Source organism: Asterias rubens, chromosome 14, assembly GCF_902459465.1.
Source record: "Asterias rubens chromosome 14, eAstRub1.3, whole genome shotgun sequence".
In the NCBI taxonomy this organism is placed as follows: Eukaryota; Metazoa; Echinodermata; class Asteroidea; order Forcipulatida; family Asteriidae; genus Asterias; species Asterias rubens.
In genome coordinates, this window is record NC_047075.1 from 2,167,153 (window position 1) to 2,193,108 (window position 25,956).

General features: G+C 39.1%; 3 protein-coding genes across 5 annotated transcripts in view; 1 reads left to right on the plus strand and 2 right to left on the minus strand.

The window, feature by feature from the left end:
- The window catches only part of LOC117299307, a 72,043-nt gene extending 70,700 nt beyond the window's left edge, over nt 1–1,343 (minus strand). For all 3 annotated transcript variants that reach the window (XM_033782812.1, XM_033782811.1, XM_033782810.1), the window contains exon 1: nt 1,242–1,343. In XM_033782812.1, the coding sequence (XP_033638703.1) occupies nt 1,242–1,252 (11 nt within the window). In that variant the 5' untranslated portion in view covers nt 1,253–1,343. The remainder of the gene's footprint in view (nt 1–1,241) is intronic.
- A 4,126-nt stretch (nt 1,344–5,469) lies between these two features.
- LOC117299297 (very-long-chain 3-oxoacyl-CoA reductase-like) lies at nt 5,470–12,059 on the plus strand. The gene is made up of 10 exons (XM_033782795.1): nt 5,470–5,723; nt 6,331–6,377; nt 6,803–6,878; nt 7,099–7,274; nt 8,120–8,164; nt 8,606–8,640; nt 8,998–9,079; nt 9,519–9,584; nt 10,207–10,356; nt 11,571–12,059. Exons 1-10 carry the CDS (start codon nt 5,534–5,536, stop codon nt 11,682–11,684), a joined length of 981 nt encoding a protein of 326 aa, XP_033638686.1. The 5' UTR covers nt 5,470–5,533; the 3' UTR covers nt 11,685–12,059.
- Nucleotides 12,060–17,169: 5,110 nt separating this feature from the next.
- LOC117299386 (inactive hydroxysteroid dehydrogenase-like protein 1) lies at nt 17,170–22,701 on the minus strand. The gene is made up of 7 exons (XM_033782924.1): nt 22,485–22,701; nt 21,101–21,223; nt 20,728–20,838; nt 19,854–19,954; nt 18,404–18,520; nt 17,861–18,088; nt 17,170–17,691 (listed from the first exon to the last, which is right to left on the minus strand). The coding sequence occupies exons 1-7, from the start codon at nt 22,699–22,701 to the stop codon at nt 17,563–17,565; spliced, it is 1,026 nt and encodes a 341-aa protein (XP_033638815.1). The 3' UTR covers nt 17,170–17,562.
- Between the last annotated feature and the right edge of the window lie 3,255 nt (nt 22,702–25,956).

Here is a 25,956-nt window from a genome sequence, read left to right on the forward strand (position 1 = left end):
GACTCAAGATCTGATGAACCTGATCAGCAGAGTGTGGGTTCGAGTCCTGGTCTTGACATGTTTGTGTTGTTTAAAGCATGACACTATTTAAAACAATCAATTTTGGGGCTGTGTTTCCAACATGAAAGAGGCCTGAAGCCACATATGGAGCACAAGCCGATGTTTGTAAAAAGTCGCGGGTTGCTCAGGTTCTGTCTGGGTGATAAGTTACACAGAACGTTGCTCACAAATCAAGTGTTTGTGGCTTTCTACCATGTGTTGAAATGTTTTTTGTTTTTTTTATGTTCGGGATTTTATTTTTATTTTAGCTTGTCGGGCGGCAATTTGATTTTGTCGTGAACTTTTAATACAAAGGGAGCACTATAATTGATAAAAGTTGTTGGAAATGACTAAGGTTGACTACCTTATTTATAAGAAAAATATGCATCAATTTTACACGTTAAATTTGACACATGTTTTGGGAAAACATTAATGATTTTATAAAACTAAAAGCTAATGTTGTTCTTTTTCCAAATGAGTTCATCAATAATGGTAAACTAGGTACACAATTTTATTCTGTGTCATGATTTAGTGCATCAGAACAAATGTCCATATCTGGCCACCACTTTTTCATCATTGTTACCAAAACAATGTCTCATTTGACTTGAGTAAAGATACTATCTAATAATACTAAGTTAAAAAGTATTTAATTTTATTTCATAAAGATTGAAAAAAAGGCAGCCAGATACGGAAAATATTCCATTCTATCTGCTGTTGAACATGACAAAATGAGAATAAACTATGTGCATAACTTTACAAAAATATCCTGACAAAACAAAAACATGAAACAAAAAGCAAAAGTCCAAATTAATCCAGGACAATCGAAATATGAGCATGAAGAGAGAACAAAAACATCAAATTAAAAAGAAACAATTAATTTAAATGTGTCGACAGTGCATCCTTTAAAATATTCCCAAAACATATCTGGGTTTTTAAGACAGGAAGTTTATGCGTAATACAGTTCCCAACCATATCCGCCCTTTGGGATTCTAAAACTACCACACATAAACACATGGGAAACATTGACGTAGCACACACACACCACGTCAATGAACGGCCAACCAAAATGGTACAACCCAAAAAAGACACATGAACGATGTCAAAAAAAAAAACGGTCCCAAAAATTCCACACTTCCAGCACAAACTAACCAAGTTACGGACCCCTCAACGGGAAAGTTTTAACAGGGTATACGTCTACTTACCTCTCCGTCATCTTGGCCCAGTTTGGGAGGAGGGCTCACTGAATAAGGAGGAAGGAAACCGCTTCAAAACCCACTCAGGAAGTGCTTCGGCTTGCATTGCCTCTATCCGCCATGTTGTTTAATTATGTTAATGAGGGTCGTGACGTAGCAGGCCTCTTCGAGAGTCGAGTGTGTCACACGAAAATCCGCACACAGCCGAAGGTGGTGCTAGCGATGACTAAGAAAAAATTGTGTTTCTCCGAATTTAATGAGATTTCGCATTGAATCATCAAAGTTCACAGAGTGCTATTTATATATACGGAGTGCTTTCTTAGAGTTCATTTGGTAACTTGTCGGACACAAATTTGTTTATTGTCTGAGAATAGAGTTCTGTGTGTGTGACGATACTTTCTGTGGTTTGTTTACAAGTTGGTCTTAGAAAAAAAGTACACAAAGCCAGGAACATAACAGTTGTGAACACTTTTCTAAACCCACTAAAACGAAGGTGTTTTCTGTCCGACCCATGGATGTGGGGGTGTGAGAATGAAGTTTAGTTGTGTCATGGTTGAGCCAATGCGGGGGCCCATTCCATAAAGCCTGCTAGCCAAAAACACATTTTGCATCTTTAAAAACATATCATAATCATCTGGCTTATTTCTATTTCGGTAATCAAAATAACTGATATTGATTTTTGGGGATCTCACAAATTATATTACTTCATTTACTGGTAGCGATACAGGCAGATATTATTTCTACCAAAGAATTAAAATAAAGCGCTGGGAAATTAACAATAACAAAGTAATAGATTGACGGAAACGTATTTTGTTATTGACGTGGCCACAACACCTGTTAAAAAAGGGTGTATGTGCGGCGGCCTTTGTGTTAATTAAGGTCGCTTGTGTATTAGTGAATTAATGGACTAAATGGTTTATAAGCCAATCTTGCGCTGGCAAACAAAGTGGTAATAATTATTTTGGGGCTGGTCGTAGTCTTTGTTCGAGGCGCAAGTTCCATTAAAACATGAGATGCTTCACCCTTTTAGAAAGCGATTGTGTAGTTCATCAATATTTCTACCTCCATGATCAATTCAGCTTTAGCCTGTTGGGCCTGTTTAATTTTAATAATTTTATTATCATGGAATACTTTAAGTTATTCCTTGTTTTGCTCTCTAAAATCTCCAGGGTAAGAATTGACCATGCAGACCGTGGATCCGATCCATTTTGACCCGAAATGTTTCAAATTCCTTGACCAAGAATTTACTGTAGTACCCGAGTCAACTTGACCCAGAAGTGGGTCAGGTCCCCGGGATGAGTTTTGATTTAAAATTCAGTCAATATGTATTTTGATGGGGGTCGAGAAACTTACAAGCATTCATTTGAGCTACTGCTCGAAAAAGTCTACCAATTCTTATGTGTTTTATAAGAAACGTTTTTAATTTTTGCCATGGTTCCTGACCATTAAAAGTAAAAGTTTAACTTTTTTTCGTTAGAGCGGGTGATACTCTTTTTTTGAAATGCCATTCACTCAAAAAAAATATATATTTTTTAATGTTTGGGGCCAAAAATCTGACATAGCATCTTTAAGCAGAATGAACTTCCTTCAAAAAAATTTAAACACACTGAAAACAGGTTAATTTAATAAACTTTTTATTTATTTAGAATAAGATTGACAAATCTTTCCAGCATTGACCATTTTAAATTAAATTTGTGCAAAAAATTCCTTTAGAGGTTATAAAAACATTTACATGACATTTTGCAAGGTATGAACTAATTATTGCAGGTAAAAGAAATAACAAGTAATAAATTACTGATGTCATTTGAGAAAAGAGCCCAATTACATAGCGCTGCTTAACGGTAAGCAAATTTGCGTGCTTACTGTAGCAGAACAGTTGCTTAAGCCTTAGTGTACTTCACAGGTTAGCAGAAAAAATGGGCCGCCATATTACGTTGGATTTGCATTGTGACATCATTTGTTTTTGTGTGGTAAGCACCGGAAGGATAGCATGCCTTTTCGTGTGCTAGCAGCGCTATGAAATAGAAATTGCACAGTAAGCACAAAATCGGCCGCTAAGCAGAGCTATGAAATTGGGCCCTGACGTTAAACTATTGGTGCCATTCCTTTTACAGCAATCAATCAATCAAACATTGTGCATTTGTAGAGTGCAACCACTAGTCTCTTGCAGCAACACCAACAATCAATATTACTTTTCCAATTGTCGATATCGTGGATTCCTTTGAGTACTTCAGTTGGGTGCAAACTTGAAACCAGCTCAAGTTTAAAGCGGGTCAACCGTCATGGTGTTTGGCTCTGCTTACCGCCGAATTCTGCGCTTACGATCACAATTCCCCGCTTACGTGCAAGCGGCGAATTTCTGCGCTAGCCTTGTAAGCGTAGAATGCCTAGTAACGCAGAGTACGCACGCACAGAACCCCAAATTTGCCGCTTACCCGTGAAATACACTGCCGTAAGCACAGAATTCCCTGCTTCCGTAAGCGGCGATTCTGTGCTTACGGTAAGCAGAGCCATGAAATTGGGCCCAGGTAACTTCATTGTGCTCAATAAACCCTATCGACTTTTCACTTTTAGTTTTACAAACTCATTGTTTCTTTGGTTGTTTCGCAGTAATAAACTGAGCTATCTAGCCCAATGTTGACGATCCCCTGGCTGCCCCTTCCCAGGTATCGTAACTTCGGTGTGATCCCTGGCTACACGACGGCAGTTAATGGTTGCATGGCTTCTGACCAGCAACCCCCAGACAAAGATATTGACAAAATAGAGAAACAGCCAAAATAGGGTTAGATATCTCAGTTGGTTGAGTGCCGGCGCGTTAATCCGGAAGTCGTTGGTTTGAGTCCCATCCTATCCCAGTAAATATTTCTTTGTTCGAACCCCAAATCATTTAAACAGTTTACCCAGTAGGTTTCCCTTGTGTAGTATAGGGTAAAACTCACAAAGAGTCAATCTTTATAGCATTCATTACATGTTTGAGTTTAGCCAAGGCTACCAGCCTTCTATCTTGCCATTGACGTCTCTCCTGTAGTTGATCAAAGTGAAATCTTGCAGCAATTTCTGCAAAAATTGCATCACTTTTTTCTACCTTGAAGGTTGGAGATGGTCCAAATGATGAAGTGACTCTGTTGATAGTGGCACCGTGATGTTCCATGTATAGTTGGCTGTACCTGAACAAGTTAAACATTATCAGTGTCAGATTGTTAACCAGAAAGCCTTGATTTTTTTAAAGACTTTTGCATATTTTGTTCAAATGCATTGCGGTTCTGAATCGCGATAAAAGATAAACCTTCGACCTTCAAGGTATTATTGCCATAATATTGGATCTGCCTGCCAAGTGAGCGCAGCGCAGTGACAGTGTTTGCTTACCTTCCTTGCGATCAATTCTAGTTTGGGATTCCCTCGTGAAGAGATGGTAGTTTGTACCCACAGAAGTGGCGAAAGTTATGCCAAAAAAGTGAAGAAATTATGAACAAATTCAAAGTTCCAGAACTGAAGTTGAGCTGATCTGCTAGCTTATACTTCGTGTTGACATGCATGACATGTGGACTGTGTTTTTAATTATTGCACCAACACAACAAAATGAGGGCGCTATGCTGGTTTAACGGTGATTTTTGTTTGCAGGTGAAAAATTAACGGTTGTGTTAAATACCGCCCTCTTACGTGTGGACAACTGCTGCTTTATGATTGGTCTGTTACGCGTAAGTCCACGCGCAACAGACCAATCATAAAGCTTGGTTATTAACTTACGAGTAACAGACCAATCATAAAGCAGCATATGTCCACACTAATTTGGTTATTACCTTACGCGCAACAGACCAATCATAAAGCTTGGTTATTAACTTACTCGTAACAGACCAATCAGAAAGCAGCAGTTGCCCACACGTAAGAGGGCGGCATTTAACACAACCGTTAATTTTTCACCTGCAAACAAAATACCACCGTTAAACCAGCATTGCGCCCTCATTTTTTTAATTATCGATAATTACCCAAGTTCGTCCTGGGAAAAAAACCGCCAAATACCGGGGTCGACCCAGGGGGAAGCTAAACGAACGCACCCAATGTACGTTGTACGGTACGAGTTGACGTGGGTACGACTTGACCTTGGTACGAGTTTACTTAGGTACGAGTTGACTTGGGTACAATATCTTGGGTACGAGTTGACTTGGGTACGAGTTGACTTGGGTATACGAGTTGACCCGTTTCGTATCTTATACAGCGCCCTCAAGTGTCAAGTGGTTTAATACCAGCAAAAAACACTCGTCGCGTGATCGTAACCTCGGCACCCAGCCCCTAGCAAATTCATGCCCAAAAACATGCCTGAAACCGTCCCTTTTGGTGCCCTGAATCCGGTCTTTGCCTCACTGGGAGCTGTGGTCGCCTTCTACGCAACGTTTCGTCTAGTTTCATCGGTTTTCAGAGGTTTTAAGGCTTTCTTTTTGGCGAGCCCGCTTGGACTTTGCGCCAATGTTAAATCGTATGGAGATTGGGCAGGTAAGACAAGATTAAAAAGATAGCGATCAAGCCCACCCCGCCCACCTTTTGTTAATATTAATGCACAGATTAGACTCGAATCCTCCATTGCAACATTCATAGAATATACCTCCATGTATAGAGAAACTCCTGGAAAGGTAGTAGTCTACCACTCTTTTACATTGTACCCAACCCAAGTCCCAAGTCCAAAATGAATATCTCCTTTCCTTTGTTGTCATGTTTGTAATTTAATTGATTGATGTTGATTGATCATTGATTGATTGAGGTGGCTTTATGATGAAAGAGTAAATTAATTACAAAAAATTGTTAATATTTCACATGATAATGAATAAAAACGCACTGTGCACCCTCTCTACTCTTGTCCTAGAACTGGGATGAGGTTTGTTCTGCTATCGTCAAGAACAAGATACGATAGCGGAATGAACCTCATTCATACTACTTATGAATAATATGATACTATTTACTATATTGTAGTTCTAGGACTAGGTTAGTATAGAACTAGTAGGAGTAAGCGGAACACGCCTCATCTTGGAGTACCTCCTCTAGTACTCTTTATTTTAACCATGTGTAACCAGTAAGAAGTATATATTGTTAATATTATTTTCAGCTGTTACCGGGGCAACAGATGGCATTGGTAAAGCTTACGCAGAACAGGTATGTGCCCTTTGAGTTTGGCCTCGAAATAAAACAGTATGTAGCTGAAATATAAAACCATAACCCTCCTAAATTCCTCTTCAGGAATTGTTGTTGTGGACTGTAGTTAGCACACTAGAACTATGATGTTTGGTCTGTTATCGTCTCCACGATTGAACCTCATAGTTTAAGGAGTACAATGATACCCATGTAGACTGAGCTTTAAAATGTAGAACATGTGTTCATTCATTTCCTCCGCCTGTTTGGTCCTGATATGATAATAATTTTAACTTGTTTTTCACCCTTACACCAATGTGTGTTAAGCACTGTGTATACTCAGTACTTTCCCCGAGTTCTGAGAAAAAATCCATTGTCTGCAAATCATTGGTTCTCAGTCTAAAGCGCCTAAAATAACTATATGGTTTCGTTCTTTCCTCTCCTCCCAGCTGGCAGCTAAAGGTTTGAATATCATTCTGCTGAGTAGATCGCCGGACAAGTTAAAAGATGTGGCCTCAGAAATCGGTAAGTAGTCTTGGATATTCCTCAAATAAGAAACCACACGGGAAACTGACTGGGTTGATGAATAAAAAACTTGACAATGTTAATTTCCCATATGGGGGACAGACCTGGGACTCTGGAACATTGATGTTGAGGTCGTTGGTTTAAATCCTGCTTCAGTTAATTTGATCTTGGTTAAACCCCAAATCAGTGGAATCTTGACTACGCTCTTTTAATATTTCAGAATCAAAGTACAAGGTGCAGACGAAGATCATAGCGGTCGACTTCTCCAAGAGCGGAGAGATATATGAGATGATAAGCAAGGAGCTAGAGGGTCTTAGCGTTGGGGTTCTTGTCAACAATGTTGGGATGTCTTACAGTTATCCCATGTACTTCCATGAACTCCCTGACTCCAAGAAGGTGGGTAGCTTTGATAGTCCTTGCCCTCATAATAATATAATAATATCGAGGTCTTATATAGCGCACGTATCTACCAAACAAGGTACTCAAGGCGCTGAGTATATACAAACTTTCAGAAAGATAGGTTATTGCAGTGATGAATTCTGAGACCCAATTATTTAGCACCTTATAAGGGTTTACAAGGTGCTACGGCGCATTAAGCAGCCACAACCAGGAACACCGGGGCGAACCCCTTCTCTTTTCGATTAGTGCACTGGGTTCTTTTACATGCGTTACACAACACATGGGACCAACGGCTTTACGTCCCATCCGAAGGACGAAGCAATGGTTAAGTGTCTTGCTCAAGGACACAGTGTCACGGCTGGGGATTCGAACCCACACTCTGCTGATCAGAAACACCAGAGTTTGAATTCGGTGCTCTTAACCGCTCGGTCCTCATCACTAATTTGAGCGCGCAAAGTAAAAATGCGCTCAAGTTACTGATTTGCTTGCACGAATCCGCAATTTGCAGGAGTCAAATGCACACAATTCCCAAACTCGTGCAATCATGTTTTAACTTAATTGCGCTTGAAACTATGCCATCTGATTGGTCTAAAGTTGGGGGCAGGGGTGAGAGGTATTTGGATGTGGCAGGTCTTAAAATTCGTTCATGAGGGGGCACATAAATTGTTTTCTGGCAGGGGGCACATCGTTGAGGAAGATGTTAATTTGTATTGGAACTTTGCAAGGGGCACCACGGCAAAAGCACAGGGCTCCATAAACCAATGTATCCTTTGTCGTCAACTCAACATTTCTGCGAAACATTTATTTTGGTCGTAACTGGTCTTGACTCTTTTTCAATACAGCTCCTGACGGACATGGTCAACTTGAACTGCCTGTCGGCTACAATGGTAAGATTGCTTTGTGATTGGTCGAAAAATATTTTCCATACTTGGTTCTACTCTAAGGCAATGTTTGCAAGTCGTTCTTGCTAAATTTAGATTTAAATCAATCAATCAATTAAAAGTCATTTACAGAGCGCCAAAAGTTTGCTCTAAGGTGCTGAGGCACTGATGAAAAGTGAGTCAGCCTGCTGGAATAGGTAAACAATGTCTGGTGTAATGACTTGCTTAGTCACTGCTGTGCCCACTACACCTTGGATATTACTCTGCACTAATGCAAGAAGCTAAGTACAATTATCACAAACCTGCATCAAATTTCTCTAACCTGCATACTATGGACATGTGCGGGGGGGGGGGGGGGGGGGGGGGGGGGGGTGGGCGCACAAATTTCAACATGCAATTACGTATTTATTTATTTCAAAGTTTCATTATTTTTTATTTTTTAAACAGATGACTGCAATTGTTCTACCAGGAATGCTAGAGAGGTAAGTGTCTTAGAGTTAAGGTAGAACTCGCAACCTGCTCGCTTACTTTATTAGGCCTCTCTTTGATTCATCGGTCTGATCATAGTTGCCATTTAAGCCCACCATAGTAATAACAGTGATAGTCGGGCTCCTCAACATCATTGTCACTGGGCCGTTTCATTCATTCCTTAAACCATCTCAGCTCCCTGGGGAGTATACAGCCTGTGCTCCACTCGTCTACATGTATAAAACGCTAAGGTTTTAAAATACAAACAAGTCCTACCACTTGATTTCTCCCACTTATAAGAAACGCATACTAACGACCTACTTCATTAGTCCCTTTAATCTAACATTTTACGTATAATTTATTTCTTGCAGGAAAAAGGGTATCGTTGTTAACGTCTCGTCTGCATCAGGCATGAACCCAAGCCCTCTGTTGACCGTTTATTCCGCTACCAAGGTTGGTTTAACTACTACTTGCAGGGTTTTCCCTTTACTTTTTTAGTTGTGTGTTTGAACGAAGAAAAGTTTTGAGGTATGAGACCTTTTCCTTTCATAGCACCATGTTACGGTTTACAAGGAGCTGTTGTGCAATATGCTACCAATCAGACCATGAACACCGGGGCGAACCCCTTCTCTTTACAATAAGTGCACTGGGTTCTATTACATGCATTACACATAACACATGGGACCAACAGCTTTACGTCCCATCTGAAGGACGAAGCAAAAGTGGTTGAAGTGTCTTGCTTAAAGGCACAAGTGTCACGGCTGGGACTCGAACCCACACTCTGCTGATCAGAAACACCAGAACTTGAGTCTAGTGCTTTTATCTGTTCGGCCACAACACATCAATTATTTCTATAATAAAATAACTTTTCTTTGCTTGTTTTTTATAACAGGCATACATGGATTTCTTCACCAGAGCTCTACAGACCGAGTATGCATCTAAAGGCATTATATTCCAGGTAGGGCTTAACATTTTATAGAGGGGGCTCTGAGGTTAAGTTCGAAATAAATAGAGCTGGATTTGAAACTTTGCATGGTGGGAGTATAATTAGGTGAGGTTTTTGTAAATCTCTTTTAGAGTTTGTGTTGACTCTGAAAAGAACAGGTGGTTGACAACTCAACAATTCAAAGCAAGAAGCACAAACCAGAATAATAATAATAATGGCTCCGTGTATATCATAAAAATTTGTCACTCAAATTTGGCGCTATGACATTGTACCCCCGTCACTGGTCCATTTATGTCGTTCCTTAAACCGTCTCAGCTCCCTTGTGAGTATACAGACTGTGCTGCCAAGTATGTAGCGCACCAAGCTAAATCAATAACAAATGAACCATCTCTGCCCTCACAGGAACCCAAACATTCAGTAACACTTGAAAACATTACCCCTGGTCACTGGGCCATTTATTTCATTCCTTAAACCATCTCAGCTCCCTTGTGAGTTTACAGCCTGTGCTGCCAAGTTTGAAAAGCACCAAGCTAAATCAATCACAAGAACCTACTCTGCCCTCCCAGATATACATTAACTTCCTGCTATGAAAGTAAAATCGTGACGCTGGCGATTTATATATTTTTATATTTAGTCTGTTCTGCCATTCTTCGTGTCGACCAAGCTGAGTAAGATTCGTCGAGCCTCGCTGACCGTTCCGACGCCTACGGGGTATGTCCGTAGCGCCTTGGCTACCCTTGGTATTGAGGACAGAACCAATGGATGTCTGATTCATTCTATACAGGTGGGTTGAGACAGATAGAAATAAAGTTGGAGAATATTGCGTTTAAAGGCACTGGACGCATTTGGTATTGTCAAAGACCAGTCTTCTCACTTGGTGTATCCCAACATATATGCATAAAATAACAACTCTGTGAACATTTGGACTCAGTTGGTCATCAAAGTTGCAAGAGAATAATGAAAGCAAAAAAACACCCTTCTGGCACAACTTTTGTGGTTTCAGATACATAATAAAAGGCTTCAGGCCAGAAGTACCATATTATTCGAGTGAGAAATTACCTCTTTCTTAAAGACTACGTTACTTCAGAGGGAGCTGTTTCTCAACAATGTTTTCAACAGCTCTCCAGCTAAGTCGGACTAACTAGTGGCACATTAACCATGATATCTGTAGAGAAGACAGAGGATGGCTACAGACCTACAGTGGGAAAGAGGTTGTAACATTGATCCCACTGTAGAGAAGACAGAGGATGGCTACAGACCTACATTTGGAAAGAGGTTGTAACATTGATCCCACTGTAGAGAAGACAGAGGATGGCTACAGATCTACAGTGGGAAAGAGGTTGTAACATTGATCCCACTGTAGAGAAGACAGAGGATGGCTACAGACCTACAGTGGGAAAGAGGTTGTAACATTGATCCCACTGTAGAGAAGACAGAGGATGGCTACAGACCTACAGTGGGAAAGAGGTTGTAACATTGATCCCAACACTTCACCAAAAAGCTTAACAAAATGTAGCCTGAACATCTGACATCACACTTCTAGGCTCGTGAATAATGCGAGAGACCGGCCTCCAGCCGGCGTGTACATGCACCTTTGACCTACATTCATTTCACATAGTGATGCGCAGTCAAATTCTATGGCAGACGTGATAGGAGTGTACTGTTTGGGCATCTATGGAAAGATTCATGTCACTGCAAGTTTATCCAATTTGATATTATTATATCTAACGAAATCACTGGATCTGAGTACAGGGGTCGGTTTCACATCCTAACTTAGGACTAGTCCTAGGAGATATACAAATAATTTGTTGCATGGATAGTCCTAAGTTAAGACGAATAACTAGTCCTAAATCGAGATAGGACTAGTCTTAACTCTTTGTGAAATCCACACCAGGTACCTGTCTTTATCCATGCGGATAAAGAAAGGGGCCCAGTCAAAGCAAAATGCTTCCACACAGATGTTAATAAAACCTCCATGTTGTTTTTTTTCCTTTCCAGGGGTGGGTTGCAAACGCTGCCCCAGAATGGCTCATCAACAAGGTACAGATGAGTATGCATCTCGGCATCCGCAAGAGCGCCCTCAAGAGGCTGGGACAGAAGAAGGCCGAGTAAATCTTAGTGTAGTCCCCACACACGCCTAGTGTATACGGGCTGGTCGTGTAAAACTCTTCCCTCGACCGCAATGTTTAAAAACAAAATTTACGGAGAACTTGTCGAGTGCAATGATTATGTGATTTCCTGGGTTTGAGGCCAATTTCATAAAAATTGAGTGGGGCACCAGTCACATTAATGCAAATTAGTGTAGTTTTGGCTGGTAACCTATTTCTGTTCAGTAATACTTTCTGTGCTTTAGCAAGTTTTGGCGCTTACAAGTTTAATGAAATTGAGCCCTGGTAATTTGATTTGAAACTACACCCAGAGCAAATTACTTTGAGCGCCGTGGCAAGTGCAGAGGTGCCAAATCTATCATTTTTTTTTTGCAAAATGTAGGTGGGGGAAATTGAAACACTTTAATTGGGGGGGGGGGGGGGGGGGGTAGGGGGTGTGACTTGAACCAAGTAAAAGGTGACAGGCAGTGTGTTATTTCATGGCATTTTAACTTGTAAGCGGTTTTTTTTTTAATCAAGTAAGATTAATTACTTTAGGATTTTTGAAATAAATTTTGATACTAAACTAAAATATTATTGATTTTACACTATCGATTATTTGGTGTATGTCAGATTTGTCTTTAATGAAACGTTGTGCAGTCCGGGTACTTTGTTTTTAGAATAGCCTCGATCAGTATAATTTGGGTTTGTGCATCCAATGCACTGGACACTATTGGTAATTACTCCAAATATTAACAAACTTACTTGGTAACAAGCAATGGAGAGCTGCTGATAGTATAAAACATTGTGAGAAACAACTCCCTCTAAAGTAACATAGTTTTTGAGAGAGGTAGTTTCTCACTCAAATAACAAAAGACTTCAGCTGAAGATTTTTTATTATGCATCTGAAAGCACACCAAATTATGCAACAAGGATGTTTTTCTCTCGCACATTCAATGACCATTTGAGCCCAACTTTTTACAGGTTTGTTACTTTTAAATATGTTGGGATACATCAAGTGAAAATACTGGTCTTTGACAATTACCGAAGATGTCAAGTGCCTTCAAGCACCGTTTACGTAGTACTTTTCCTAGGTCTGTGAGGAAACAAAATCCACAGACAAATCACTTGATCAAGGGTGTACAGTGTATTTTGCTTTCCCTTTGCCCTGCAGCTGGATTTTTGTTTATACAATTTATACTTTGTTTTCAAAGTTATGGTTTCATTGATTTGGATCAGTCAGGGTTCATTTTCGTGGTGACAAAAATTAAGAGGTGATTAATAAATTGTGCAAATTGTGTATTGTACTCTAAATCAAAATATTGCTGGTTGTGTGTGTTTAAGGCTTCAATCCTCGAGTCCGAGTCCATAGTGTTGAGTATGGGTTCCAGGTCTTTGGGGTCAGTTATTATAAATATTATTAATATTTCTCTCCAAAAGTTAAATAATATTACACAAAACAGATAACAAATTAATATGGAGAAGGCTAGACTAAAGAGGAAAATATGAATTTTCTTATAACCTAAAGGTTCAGTCTAACATGAGGTACAGACGCACAATATACACGGGGGAAAATAGATAACAAATTACAAAGATATATGTTTAAAACAACTTTGATTTGGGAAAACGTCCAAGACCAAATCCTACAGACGTATTTTGACTTTGTGGTGTTAATTTTACATTAATGAAACGTGCCCGCATGCAAGGCTCTCATTGGCTGAGAGTTGTGCGCAGGGCGTACACGCGTGCACTTTTCAATTGGTTATCATCAAAAACGGTGGTCGATTACGCTTTCTGCAATCCATCTACAATGGCCTTCCCTCAAGCCACCCATATAAAATGGAGAGTCTGACAAATAAAACAAATGCTTTTTCACACTTCCTTCGTTTTAATACAAAATAAGTTCATATTATCACATCATACCAACCTGATACCCAGACTGCCTAATGCAATTCAGAACAAACTAAATGCTGGCCTAAAGGCGCCAGTCCATCTCGGACTACCAGGGCCCGATTTCAAAGAGCTGTTAAAAAAATTCTGATGAAACTAGCAAGATACCAGCCACAAATTGAATATGTCACATGGTATTCTAGCCATTAACCTTATTCTAGTAAGCATACTTTCATTCAACTTAGTTACTTCTGTGTGCTTCAAATAAGCAGCTCTTTGAAATCGGACCCATAACCAATTAAGAAGCAACCTCAGTAGAAATATTTCTTAAGAAATTTCTACTGAGCAAAAATTGGAAGGAACTCGGTACCAAATGTGGAATGGTATTTGAACTGGTAACCTATTTCTTGTAAGCACAGTTGTTTTATGCTTACTAGGTATTTTTTTCCTTAAGCAGCTTTCTGAAATGGGCCCAGCCCGTCTTACATAATGCTTACTCTCATGCCTATTTACACATTGGTAGAATTGGAATAAAAATGCTCACAAATGTATACACAACTGTGGTTTAAAGACAATTTGATTTGTGCCATTTTCTAAGCTAACCGTTTTTGTTTACAAGTACAAAAAGTAAAATGTCTGTACAAATATTGAGGTTCTATCAGTTACAACGAGCCATTTGCGAGCTAGATTTTTAATAACAGTCACCCTAAGTTGCATACAGTTAGACATGTCGCAAGATCATAAGAAGAATGAGAGGGGACCAGTTGCTCTATGACTTGATGCGTCTTTTGTGGGTTACCATACTTGAGAGTGCATGCATAAAGCGGATCAACCACAGGACTTATTTAAATGTGGATGTTTCAAAGTCACACTTCCAGGGGTTATGCTCGAGCAAGGCATTCTGGCGAGATCGTACACCACTGGGAACGAGGTTGCTAAAGACTTTTCTATTGCAACGTCAAAGCCCAAGTTTTTGCCAACGCTGGCAAACTTTGGAAAGCCATCAATGCAAAAAAAAAAATAAAAATATCCATAGTTTGAAGAAATTCAAACATTAGTTGCATTTTTGAAACAAATCAACAAATATAAAGAGATATTTCAGCCCCCGAGTCTTTGTTAACACGATTGATTGTTTTGCTGCCTGCCATGCCAGGAGGTGCACTTTGTTTATACAATAGAAAGGAATAGAGTAATTAAGTAACAAGGACCCGCTAACAGAAGTTTGCACCGAGACTTCTTTTTACTTAGGAAGCCATTTCATCAAACATTGATCAAATCTATCTCGCAAATGGCTTATTGTCCCATAACTGAAAGCTCATATATTGCAGTATATTTATTTTCATCATTATAACAACCTTGTATGATACAATTTGTTAAATAAGCAGCTTCTTTCTCGTATCCCCCACCCCCACCCACATGGGCCAGAATCAACTCCTATTACCCCCCAGTCAAAAGAGTTCATCACATTATATTGATCCCTTTTCAATGACAAACAATGCTTAGACACAAACATTTTCTAAGCATCAACCCATTTTGCTTGCTTACTGGAAAATGGTAACCAGCTAATGTATCATATTATGTGCACAGTTTGTGACTGGTTCACTGCTTACTTCTGCTAAGCAGAAATTTAGTAAGCAATATTCTTTGTTTAAGCAGCTCTATGAAACTGGGGTCTGAAAGGGATTCTGTGCCACCTCTCCCAGGTTTTCTGGGAACCTCCCAGAAAAAGTGTCAATCTCCAAATATGGCTAAAATTTCCAAGAGCAAATTAATTTTTAAACATAAATAAGCATATTTTTTATTTAAAATGTCATTCTCAGATTATTACTGATTGTTAAGTTATTGATTGTCAAATGGAATTTTAATTTTTCCATTTGTTTAAAGGGTTGGTATACCCTTTGGTAATCAAACTAAAAAAGTTAAGACCATAAAAATTGACTTGGTAAAGAGCACTAGAATTCAGAAATTTTAATTGGAAACACAGGTAACGACATCAACACAAACAGGACAAATTTCACTCATCTCTGAAACTTTGATCAGCATGTTCAGCTGTTCGACATTTGATCTCTATCCCTCTGTTTACAAATCCGTGAGGGTCACATATTGTTCAAAAACAGCTAGCCTCTGGATAAGAAATTTAAAAAGGTCCAACATACAGGAAAAAAGAAAGAAGAAGATATTGCAGAAAATAAACACAACAGACATGATATTTGGCCCTTGGTAGAAAAAGTAGGAAAAATAATATTTGGGCAGAAGGGCTGACCTACTTGTTCATAATTATGGTCCATGGTTTAATAAGGGAATAAACGAATAGGCGACGAGTTTCATAAATAAGGGAATAAAAGAGTAGGTGACCAGTTTCATAAACGGCCGTTTAAAACCGGCAGGGTCGTGTGATAGCCTGAGCCGAAGGCGAGAGCCTGAGGGCCTCAACCATTTAAACAACCACCATGTGACGGGCTCTCCACCAATAGCGTAACTGTCCGAGGTATTTATGAATGGCCATGGCCGTGGCTGTGGACGTGCGAAAAAGGCTGAATGCTCTCCATCAAAAGCTGTCTGGGGTATTTATGAATATATGTTTTCAGGCTACTTTAATCACAATTTTTCTGATTTTTCCACAGGCAAAAGAAAATCAGAAATAAGACAAAGTAGGAAAAGAAGATGTAAAAAATATATTTTTGCTTAGTGCATTTAGCACTTTCTACTTTGACCCATCAGCAACAGCTACCTCACTGATAAGTGGTGTGATTTTGATATCATTAAAGACAGTGAACACTATTGGTAATTGTCAAAGACCAGTCTTCTCACTTGGTGTATCTCAACATATGCATAAAATAACAAACCTGTAAAAATTTGAGCTCAATTGGTTGTCGAAGTTGCGAGATAATAATGAAGAAAAAACACCCTTGTCACACGAAGTTGTGTGCGTTTAGATGGTTGATTTCGAGACCTCAAATTCTAAATCCGAGGTCTTTAAATCAAATTCTTGGACAATTACTTCTCTCTCGAAAACTATGGCACTTCAGAGGGAGCTGTTTCTCACAATGTTTTATACCATCAACCTCTGCCCATTTCTCGTCACCAAGTAAGGTTTTATGCTAATAATTATTTTGAGTATTTACCAATAGTGTCCACTGCCTTTAAGGTCGCAGGGTCATAAGACCATTACATGATCAAATATGAATGAGCAGTCACGAAACACAGAGACTTATAAAAGTTTCTTATGTCTTCATATAGGTTAAACCACTTCATTATAAAGTATAAAATTGCACTACTAACATCGTTCACACACACTTTCTACTTTTTGCATCCCTTTTCATTGCCCTGTAGTCATACACTTAGACTTTGTACTCAAAACTCTTGGCAGACTTTCCTGAGTTTGGCCTCAAAGACTCAGAAAGTATAGACGATGTGACCTGTGACATCACACGTTTACAAAAGAACCACAGAGCCTGGATTTCCTGCACGCATGATTAGTACACAGCTCAAAGGAAGAAAACATTAAATCTTCTATTTTATGGAGATTGCACTGTCTAATTCTTGTCAACTTTTGGTATGAAGAAAGGGGGCACATCTCAAAACCTGTAGAGCTTTTACTTTCATAGCTCTTGGATTTATGTGGAAATTATGACACAAAATGTCAACTTTCCTATAGGACCAGTGCAGTATCTTGCCTGCCAGAATACCCAAAGAATATACAAGGTTCAAAAATGGTCTATATGCATCCTTTTCAATGAGTGGCTGTATTTTACCTCTGCATTACATGGATGATCCGTTAATATGCCTTAGGCAGGTCAGCAGCCCTACTTGTTTGTGCATGACCAATACAGTCCATTGTTTGGAAAAGGAATTGCATGGAGAAAACAGGTGTGAGTTGCCAGACGAAAAAGGATGTAGTATTCTGGCCTCTTTCGTCAATTAATGGAGCTTTCCCGTAATAAGATAACTATCTCAAAGATAAACATTTCAATCCTAAACTTTGTTCCGATTTCTGAATGATTGCTGTATCGCTACGATGGTGTTTGCACTCTGGAGGCGCGCCGGCGGCGCTTGTTCATAACCTGCCTCCTGAGGGCGCTGTTTATAATGCTGACACTCCACATCCAGAGGTTTTCTGGTATCTGGTACATAAACCACATCTGTAAGAACAAAATAATTGTATATTTTCATCGTAATATTGCAAAAAAATTTAGCCAAACCAAATAGATTCATAGTTCCACAGCCATGTTACTCAATAGAATGTTCCAACCCCCCCCCCCCCCCCCCAAAAAAAAAGATTTAAATATAATGGCTGCATGCCTCACTTACCAACAAGGTATGAGGCCAATACCCTGTGGTTTGCGTCGACCTGCCCAGCGTCGACACGGCGTGCCTTGCGTACAGACACGCTGACGGAATCATGAGGCTGGACTGATGAGGGCCATCTTTAAAGTCGGTCATCTTAGTCGCGACATAAGACGGCATGAGACTCTGAAAGATTACTCCTTTGGATTTGTATTCGTATTGCAGGGCCCTGGTGAAGAAATCCATGTAAGACTGTATGGTGGGGGTAGAAGAAAAAACAACAAACCTTTAGATTATTCATATTGCAGGGCTCAAGTGAAGACAAACATGTACACTCTTTTGCCAAGGAAGGACCTTATAGTCCAAAGACTAAAGCAAGACAAGTTTACAAAGTTAAAAGGTTGCAGTGATAGATTGAGAAGGCGTTGAATTTAAAAAAAGGTAAACACAGAAATGATCTTAAAATATATGTGTATATAAACAATATTAAAAACAACAAAAATGGTAAACGGTAATAGTGGGTTAGGAAGTCTGTCCTTCCATTTGTTTGTCTGTCTATTTTCTTACCTTGCATGCATGATAAACAGCCAACTGTGGGTTTGGATGTATTGATGCAGCTGCGGATATATTGACAACCACTCCACGTTTTCTATCCACCATTTGGGGCAAGATTATTTTGGTCATCTGTCATAAAATAATAATAATACTAGTATTAATAATGAAAAACTGACTAAGCGCACAAATCAACAAAAGTGCTTCTGGCGCTTAGTAAAAACAATAAGCCTAACATACACGCAAATTATTTAAAATGGAAACTTAAGCCTAAGCTATTAAGAGGTAATCCAGAATACTTTATGCGGTAAAGAAATACAAAATATAATATCGCTACAAAAAGGCATCACAGGGTAAAACAAATCAAACAAACCATTTTTACTCAATCTTCCCCCGTCATGTGAAATGAGGGGGAAGATTTAGAGGTTAGGATAAGTTTATTAGATAAATAAATACAATTATTTATTTGTTGATTAAACTAGAGGAAATATTAGTTTTAGTAACTGGAAATGACATCATATGTGCATAAGGCCTATTTTGGGGTCCTAGCATCAAATCAATTCTTAAATTCAATGACAAGAATATTTACAAATATATACATGTATATACAAAAAAATACAAATGCAAGCGTACCTGCCTATAAAAACCAATACATACACACACAAAATAAACAGGAAAAGCTTAAACAAATAAATACAAAATTATAGATACATGTATGTAATATGGCAATGCAACACAAACACAAAATCAACCATGACTGAATATGACGGAATCAATAAACCCAAAGCTTATAAAATGGGAAACACTAACAACAGAGGGGAAAATGAGCTGAACCATTAACATTGTACACAAAACACTAATGCCAGGTTTCATAAGCAGAAAATAAGCAGAAAATATTGTTTAACAATTTTTCTGCTAACCAGAAAAGAGCAGGATACCAGCCACAAATTGTACATGTGACACGGTAGATTGGCTGGCTGGTGACCTTATTCTGGCAAGCAAAATGTTGTTGCGCCCAGCTGCTTTTTCTGCTTAAAAAGTAGAAAATATCGCTTAAACATTTTCTGCTAAGCAAAAATGAGCAGGATACCAGTCACAAAATTGTTCACATGACATGGTAGTTTGGCTGGTGACCATATTCTTGTAACCAAAATGTTGTTGCTTAAGAAGTAGAAAATATCGCTTAAACATTTTCTGCTTAGCAAAAGTGAGCAGCATACCAGTCACAAATTGTACACATAATGGTAGATTGGCTGGTGACCTTGTTCTTGTAAGCCCAATTTTGTTGAGCTTAGCTACTTTTTCTATTTAAGCGGAAAATATTGAAACAAAAAAGTTCTGCTATGCAGAAAATTAAGCAGGATATCAGTCACAAATTGTTCACATGGTGTGGTATTTGGCTGGTGACCTTATTCCTGTAAGCACATTTTGGTTGCGCTTAGCTACTTTTTCTGCTTAAACTTACCAGAGTAGCTGCTCCGATGTTGATGTTGATGAGCTGCCAAAGCCGATCCGATTTCATGTTGAGAAAGTACTGTGGTATATCCATAGCTCCGACATTGTTCACTGAAAATAAATGAACATATCTCAAAAGCGTGACCACGTTCTTAAATGCAACTTTCACATGTTAGTTTTATTGTACATAATCAACATTTATATAGCATGAAACGAGTGTATGCTTACAATAAACAAATTTGACTCTTTAGAAATTGCCAAGGACCAGTGTTCTCACTTGGCGTATCCCAACATAGGGGCCCATTATGTTGGCATACGCAACTTGGCATCAATGGTTAAAATAACAGATCTGTGAAAACTTTTTGATCAATTGGTCATCGAAATCGCAAGAAAGTAATGAAAGAATAAACTCCCTTGTTGCACAAATTTGTGCGCTTTCAGATGTTACTTCAGAGGGAGCCGCTTTTCATAATATTTAATACTCCTATGCTCGATACCAAGTAAGTGTTATGCTAAAATAATATAGTAATTTGAGTTATTACTTTTTTTATACCTTGCCTATAATAGTAATAATAACAAATATTATAACAGTATCAATGCGCTTTACGTTAGTGCCCTGGTCACAGGGCAAATAACATCCCTTTTTTAATGTTTCTAAGCTCCCTTGGGAGTATACAACCTGGGCAACCGTTTATATGGCGCCAAAGGCCTTTTGTCAAAATATTGTATACTATAAGGTGACACGACGCCTTGGATCTTGGAACTTACCCAGAGTGCCTACCTGGAGAGCCCTGTAGCTGCCGTTCTATATCGGGCAGCGATAAAGCGATATTCAAAATAGTTGATTATTAAGGTGACACTCCACCTTCGATCTTGGAACTTACCCAGAATGCCTACCTGTAGACCCTGTAGTTGCCGTTCAATATCTGGATAGATATCGCTTCCCTGGCTGAAGTCGGCTTGGATTATCTTCGTCAAGACCTTGAAGTTAGTCTCTTTAAAAACAAAACAAAAAAATTATAAACAACTTCATAAAAACAAAAACAAATAAATAAGCGTATCAGAAAACACTTAACAACAAGTGTCAGAGAACCTTACACTTATTAAACCATTATTCATCGAGTGTTAAGTGTTTCTCAACTCCTTAGAAGTATGCAGCATCGACAGCCAAATGGGCTTGAATCACTCGACCTTTACCAAGGAGAAAATGCCTTGTTGGCCTTCCAAAAATGAAGCAAAGCGCTAGTATCTGCTTACCGATATCTTTGGCGACTCTCCTGAGTTTGTCTTGTGAGCGACTGATGAGGATGATGTTGACTCCATGGCTAGCGAGTTCCTGTGCATACGCTTTCCCGATTCCATCCGTTGAACCTGTGACAACTGGATATGAGAAGATCAGAAGTAAATTTTTCATCACCTCTTAAGAAAATATGGAGTGGTACAGCACTTCAAGAAAAGTTTCTTTTCTCATTTCATGACGTGTATTATTAGAAAAAGAAAAAATAGATGGACTGGCATGATTCGGTCACTGGAGCACATCAATCCCTGCCTGATGTGACGTGCAAATGACCCTCGACCTCGGGTAATTGGTAATTTTTTTAGTTACTCACCGTCACAGTCTGTCCCTCGGGGGAAAATACAAGCTTTAGTGACCGAATCATGCCAGTGAATAATATTTTCTTAAATTTTTGCCCTGGGCGCAAATAATATAAACAACAACTTACTTTTTGTTTAGCCTTCAAAGAAGAATCCGCTTGGCTAGGGATGTCAAAACATCAGCCCAATGTTTGCATTTATACCATAGGTCCTTTTGATTGATTTGTAATCGGTTTGTTATTTTAAAATTAGGTAATTCTATTTTCTTAAAATTTTGGGAGGCTAAAAAAAAGCTCTTGCTTCTTCTTTTGGATAACTTTCCGTATGGCGCCACCACTTTTTCACTCATTTTTAGGAAAAGGGATATCTCATTGAGGTAAATTAGATACTATATTATTTCATATCGAATGAAAACGTGGTGGCGCCATACGGAAACTTTTCCCTTCTTTTTCCTACATGTCAATGTCAAACTATTTTCTAATTATTGTTCATTAACTGGATCAAGTTTTCCTTAAGGACCTTAGTACAAGTTATTATACGTTGGACAAGTTTCCGCATGGCACCACCACTTTTTCATTCTATAATCCCTATAATACTATATGAAATAAAATAATATCTCATTTACCTCAATCAATGAGATATCCCTTTTTATAAAAATGAGTGAAAAAGTGGTGGCGCTATACGGAAAGTTATCCTATATGTTTTCTGTACAATTTTATCACAATTGATTGATGTTGACATGACATAAACATGATAAATGTATGCGAGTGTGACCCTATCTGAAATGAAAAATTAAATTAAATGAAAACAAATCTTATTAATTATTTCATTTTTTTTTTATCAAATCGAGTGAAAAAAAGGTGGCAGGATACGGAAATCTGATCGTAAATTGATTGGAAAGGATTCATATTCATCATATAATCATCCTAATTTCTAAATTAATCATAAAGTCTTTGTAAACTTCTCCTTCATCCCAAATTTTGTAAACAAGTCGTAGTCTACGGCGTAGACCGACAGCGCCCTCAACCATCCCTTCTTCACCAACCTGCCCATTTTCCGAATTCGGCGACCAAATCCCTCTTTCTCAGCGGCAGACGAGGCAAGAAATGCACCCTCGTGACCTCGCAGAAGTGGACCAACGTCTTCACAGCCTTCTGGCAAACGAAATAAGCTCCAAGAATCGTCAATGCTTCTTGATAGGTCTCAACAGATTTTGAAATTTCTGCGACGAGGAAATTCACGCTGTCAACGGCGGCTGCCATGTTTTTTCTCCGGGGGCAGAGGGCTAGGGGAAGCTGGATGGAAGAGCGCTTAGTTAAATAGACTTGTAAAAGTCGTTTGACTAGCACTATCCTTTTGTGAAAATTTCTTCAAACGACGTTCGCCCAAATTAATAGTAGTGACCTAGCACTGAGATTTCTAAGGTCGAAATGTTAGGCCACTAACAATTTGTTTGCATTTGTACCAAAATGTCGTTTTGGTTGGTAAGCAGATTGCAACCAGCTAATTATATTTTCTCAATAATCAACAGAGTGTTTTAGAAAAAAAAAAAAAAAAAAAAAAAAGTATTTTCCGTTTTAATAACACTGACGCTCACACGGCGGAACAAAATACAGACTACTACTATAAAATACAATACAGCAACATTCCAAACCAGAATAATAAACACTATAAAACAAAAATATAATGACTAATTCCAAGCAAAACTATTATAACTCTCTTAATTTAGTGTATGTAATCCCACAAAAAGTGTAGTTAGTGGGCTCACGTTTCGTCGACCCAGCTATAGCAGCGTCTTTTACGAAGGCTTTCAGCACAACAGGGCCAAATTTCATGCAATTTATTCCTTGATAAAAACACTGTTTTATTTTATCACTGAGGAAATTTCAGATTACCAACCAAAATTTATATTTGCTGCATATTGCTTGTTACTGGTATTCAGCTGTTGTTTGCTGATCCTGAAAATCACGTGGACATTTTGGTTGGTAATCCTGTTTTTATCGAAGGCAAAAATTTTATGCTAAGCAAATTGTTGTGCTTAGCAGCTCTATGAAATTGGGACCTAGTGTAAAGGCGGTCAAGTAGAAAGAGATGAAACAACACAGAAACAGCAAGAGATGAACAATAATTAAAAGGGTGACAAAGAAGGGGGCTGGTTTACCGGAAGAGGTTCATGGAACACAAAAGACAAAAAGCCAAATGGTGTGAAACGGGAGAAGAAAGTAATTAATAAGTAAACGCAGCACTCTAAAAAGGGGGGATGTGGGGAGAAAAATGATATCCTGTTTTTCAGTCGTCCTCATTCACAACGTAAGTACTGTCTTCTTTATCTTTCTATAAAAAAAAATCCGACTTCTCGTCCCGTGAGCAAAACACCCACTTCCCTTTTTGTCCCGATCCCCCTCTTCATTGTTTATGCCCTGCTTTCTCGGTGTGCTTTATCATCTCTCTTTCCCAACCACTGTCCACTAGAAAATGGAAAAGAAAGTAATTAATTAGCGAACGCGGCACTCTCAAAAGGGAGATATTAAAGTGTATGTGGGGGGGGGAATGATATCCTATTTTTCAGTCTACCTCATTCACAACTTAATTACTTTCGTGAATCTTCCCATCGTTAATGTTGGTCTTTTGTAATCTCAACCTCTCGTGAGCAAAACATCAACTTCCCTTTGTCCCCCCTTCATTGTTCATGCCCCACTTTCTCTCTCTCTCATCTCTTTCCAATTGGCTGTTTCTGTTACATCAGTATGGTCGAACACGTCATGCCACTTTTTGTTTGTAATTAGGCCTATAAACCACAATGTCCTTTTGGAAAGCAGTTTTAAGTACCTATTCCATTTAAGAAAGTGGGGAAAACACATTTTATCAATGGCTTCAAAACTTCACTCATCCAAGGTCAATTTTAGAACGATGAAAACTATGGTATGGTGATCCACGTACAACCCAAAAAGTGTGCAACATTTGAAACTGTGCTTGCTGCTGAAGATGCGTCTCCGAGCCGAGTCCGTTTACAGTGTAGGCTCGCATGAAAATGTAAATATTCAATTCAATTCAATTCAAAAACGGTTTATTAAAACATGGCTCGCAGTTAAAAACTGAATTGCACATGTCAACATCATGTTTAAAAAATACAGGGCTCTTCAATTGCGCACGTCACGTCACCAGTACAGTGGCTGCACCGATGGCCTCGTTTTGGGTTAGAGTGGTGACGTCATGCATGAATATTAAGAGAGGCGTATGGGCTATGAAGTTACAGTTCAAGATAATTGTTGATATCCTCAACTTCGTCTCCCAAGTCAACCAATCGATAAACTTGTAGGGCGCCCTCACACGAGATTGTGCCATCGCACAGTAGGTCTTCGTACGGTACCGATTCACACAGGGATTTTCACTGTCATTGCAATGATGACCAAACCAGAAAATGTGACTAAATTCTCACTGATAGACAAGGGAGTAATGAGGTAATTGAAATGTGAATGGGATTTTTCTCGGAGATGCCTGGTATTAATGTTGGCTGCAAATTGCCTCATGTGACATAGCCTTGTCCAAGGCTCTTTATGCAAGCACCGGCCCGCTCTCAATTCACAAACTGCACAGATACTATACTGCACGGGACTTAACATTACTTAATACCGTGGGGTCGAAGCTTTGCTTTTCGAGGTATCAACGAGGTTACAACGAGGTAGGAAGAGACCTCGTTGTAACCTCGTTGATACCTCGAAAAGCCAAGCTTCGACCCCACGGTATCAAGTACTGTTAAGTACCGTGCAGTATAGTATGCAGTTCGTGAATTCAGAGCGGGCCCGTGCTTGCGTAAAGAGCCTTGGACAAGGCTACATTTGACACGGCCTAATCAATAAATTGTGATCATAATAATTATAGGGTTAGACAGTCCCGATGCATTTTTTATTTATTTATAAAAGACCGATGATGAAAACACGGGGCTGTCAGAGTAAAGCTGTACACAATCAGGTTCCATACAAGTTCTACCGCCAACAACATAGTCTGGCCTGAAGATTACTCTGACGTCACACTTCGGGGCTCGCGAATTTCGCCAGAAATCTGCCTGAGTTGAGCCTATGTCAATATCCTGATGGTCACGCGGTATGGATGTACCGTTAATCTTGCATTCATTCCGCAGTCATTATTATGCGTACACTGTTACATTATAAACATCATTATATGGATGTACATGCACTAATAATGCCATGTACGTTGTGTCCAAATCAATGGTTCTGTAAAGCCAATACTTCTATATTGTGGGTGAGGACAGGGGACCAGCTATGGTATAGCCAAGCTATTGGGTCTGACCAATACGCAGTGTTGTAGCTTTACCATTAAAGCCAATAAGTCACCTAATATTTGCAGCCAATAAAATTGTTACACGTTGATTAATTTACCAGTTGCTGCTATAATAGGTTGGTACTGAAGCGATGACGTCAGAGCCTTCATGGTATCTAATTTCACAAACTTAGCAGAGCCTTTATAGGCCTGTGTTATAGCTCAACGATCTCACA

Excerpts from the sequence above, each read along its gene's own strand:
- LOC117299297 (XM_033782795.1), top strand. The coding sequence starts at position 5,534 with ATGCCCAAAAACATGCCTGAAACCGTCCCTTTTGGTGCCCTGAATCCG. Across the intron at positions 5,724-6,330 it reads ATCGTATGGAGATTGGGCAG|CTGTTACCGGGGCAACAGAT; the intron begins GTAAGACAAGAT and ends TATTATTTTCAG. Across the intron at positions 9,080-9,518 it reads CCGTTTATTCCGCTACCAAG|GCATACATGGATTTCTTCAC; the intron begins GTTGGTTTAACT and ends TTTTTATAACAG.
- LOC117299386 (XM_033782924.1), bottom strand. The coding sequence starts at position 22,701 with ATGGCAGCCGCCGTTGACAGCGTGAATTTCCTCGTCGCAGAAATTTCA. Across the intron at positions 20,839-21,100 it reads GAGAGTCGCCAAAGATATCG|AGACTAACTTCAAGGTCTTG; the intron begins GTAAGCAGATAC and ends TTGTTTTTAAAG. Across the intron at positions 19,955-20,727 it reads TCTACAGGTAGGCATTCTGG|TGAACAATGTCGGAGCTATG; the intron begins GTAAGTTCCAAG and ends ATTTATTTTCAG.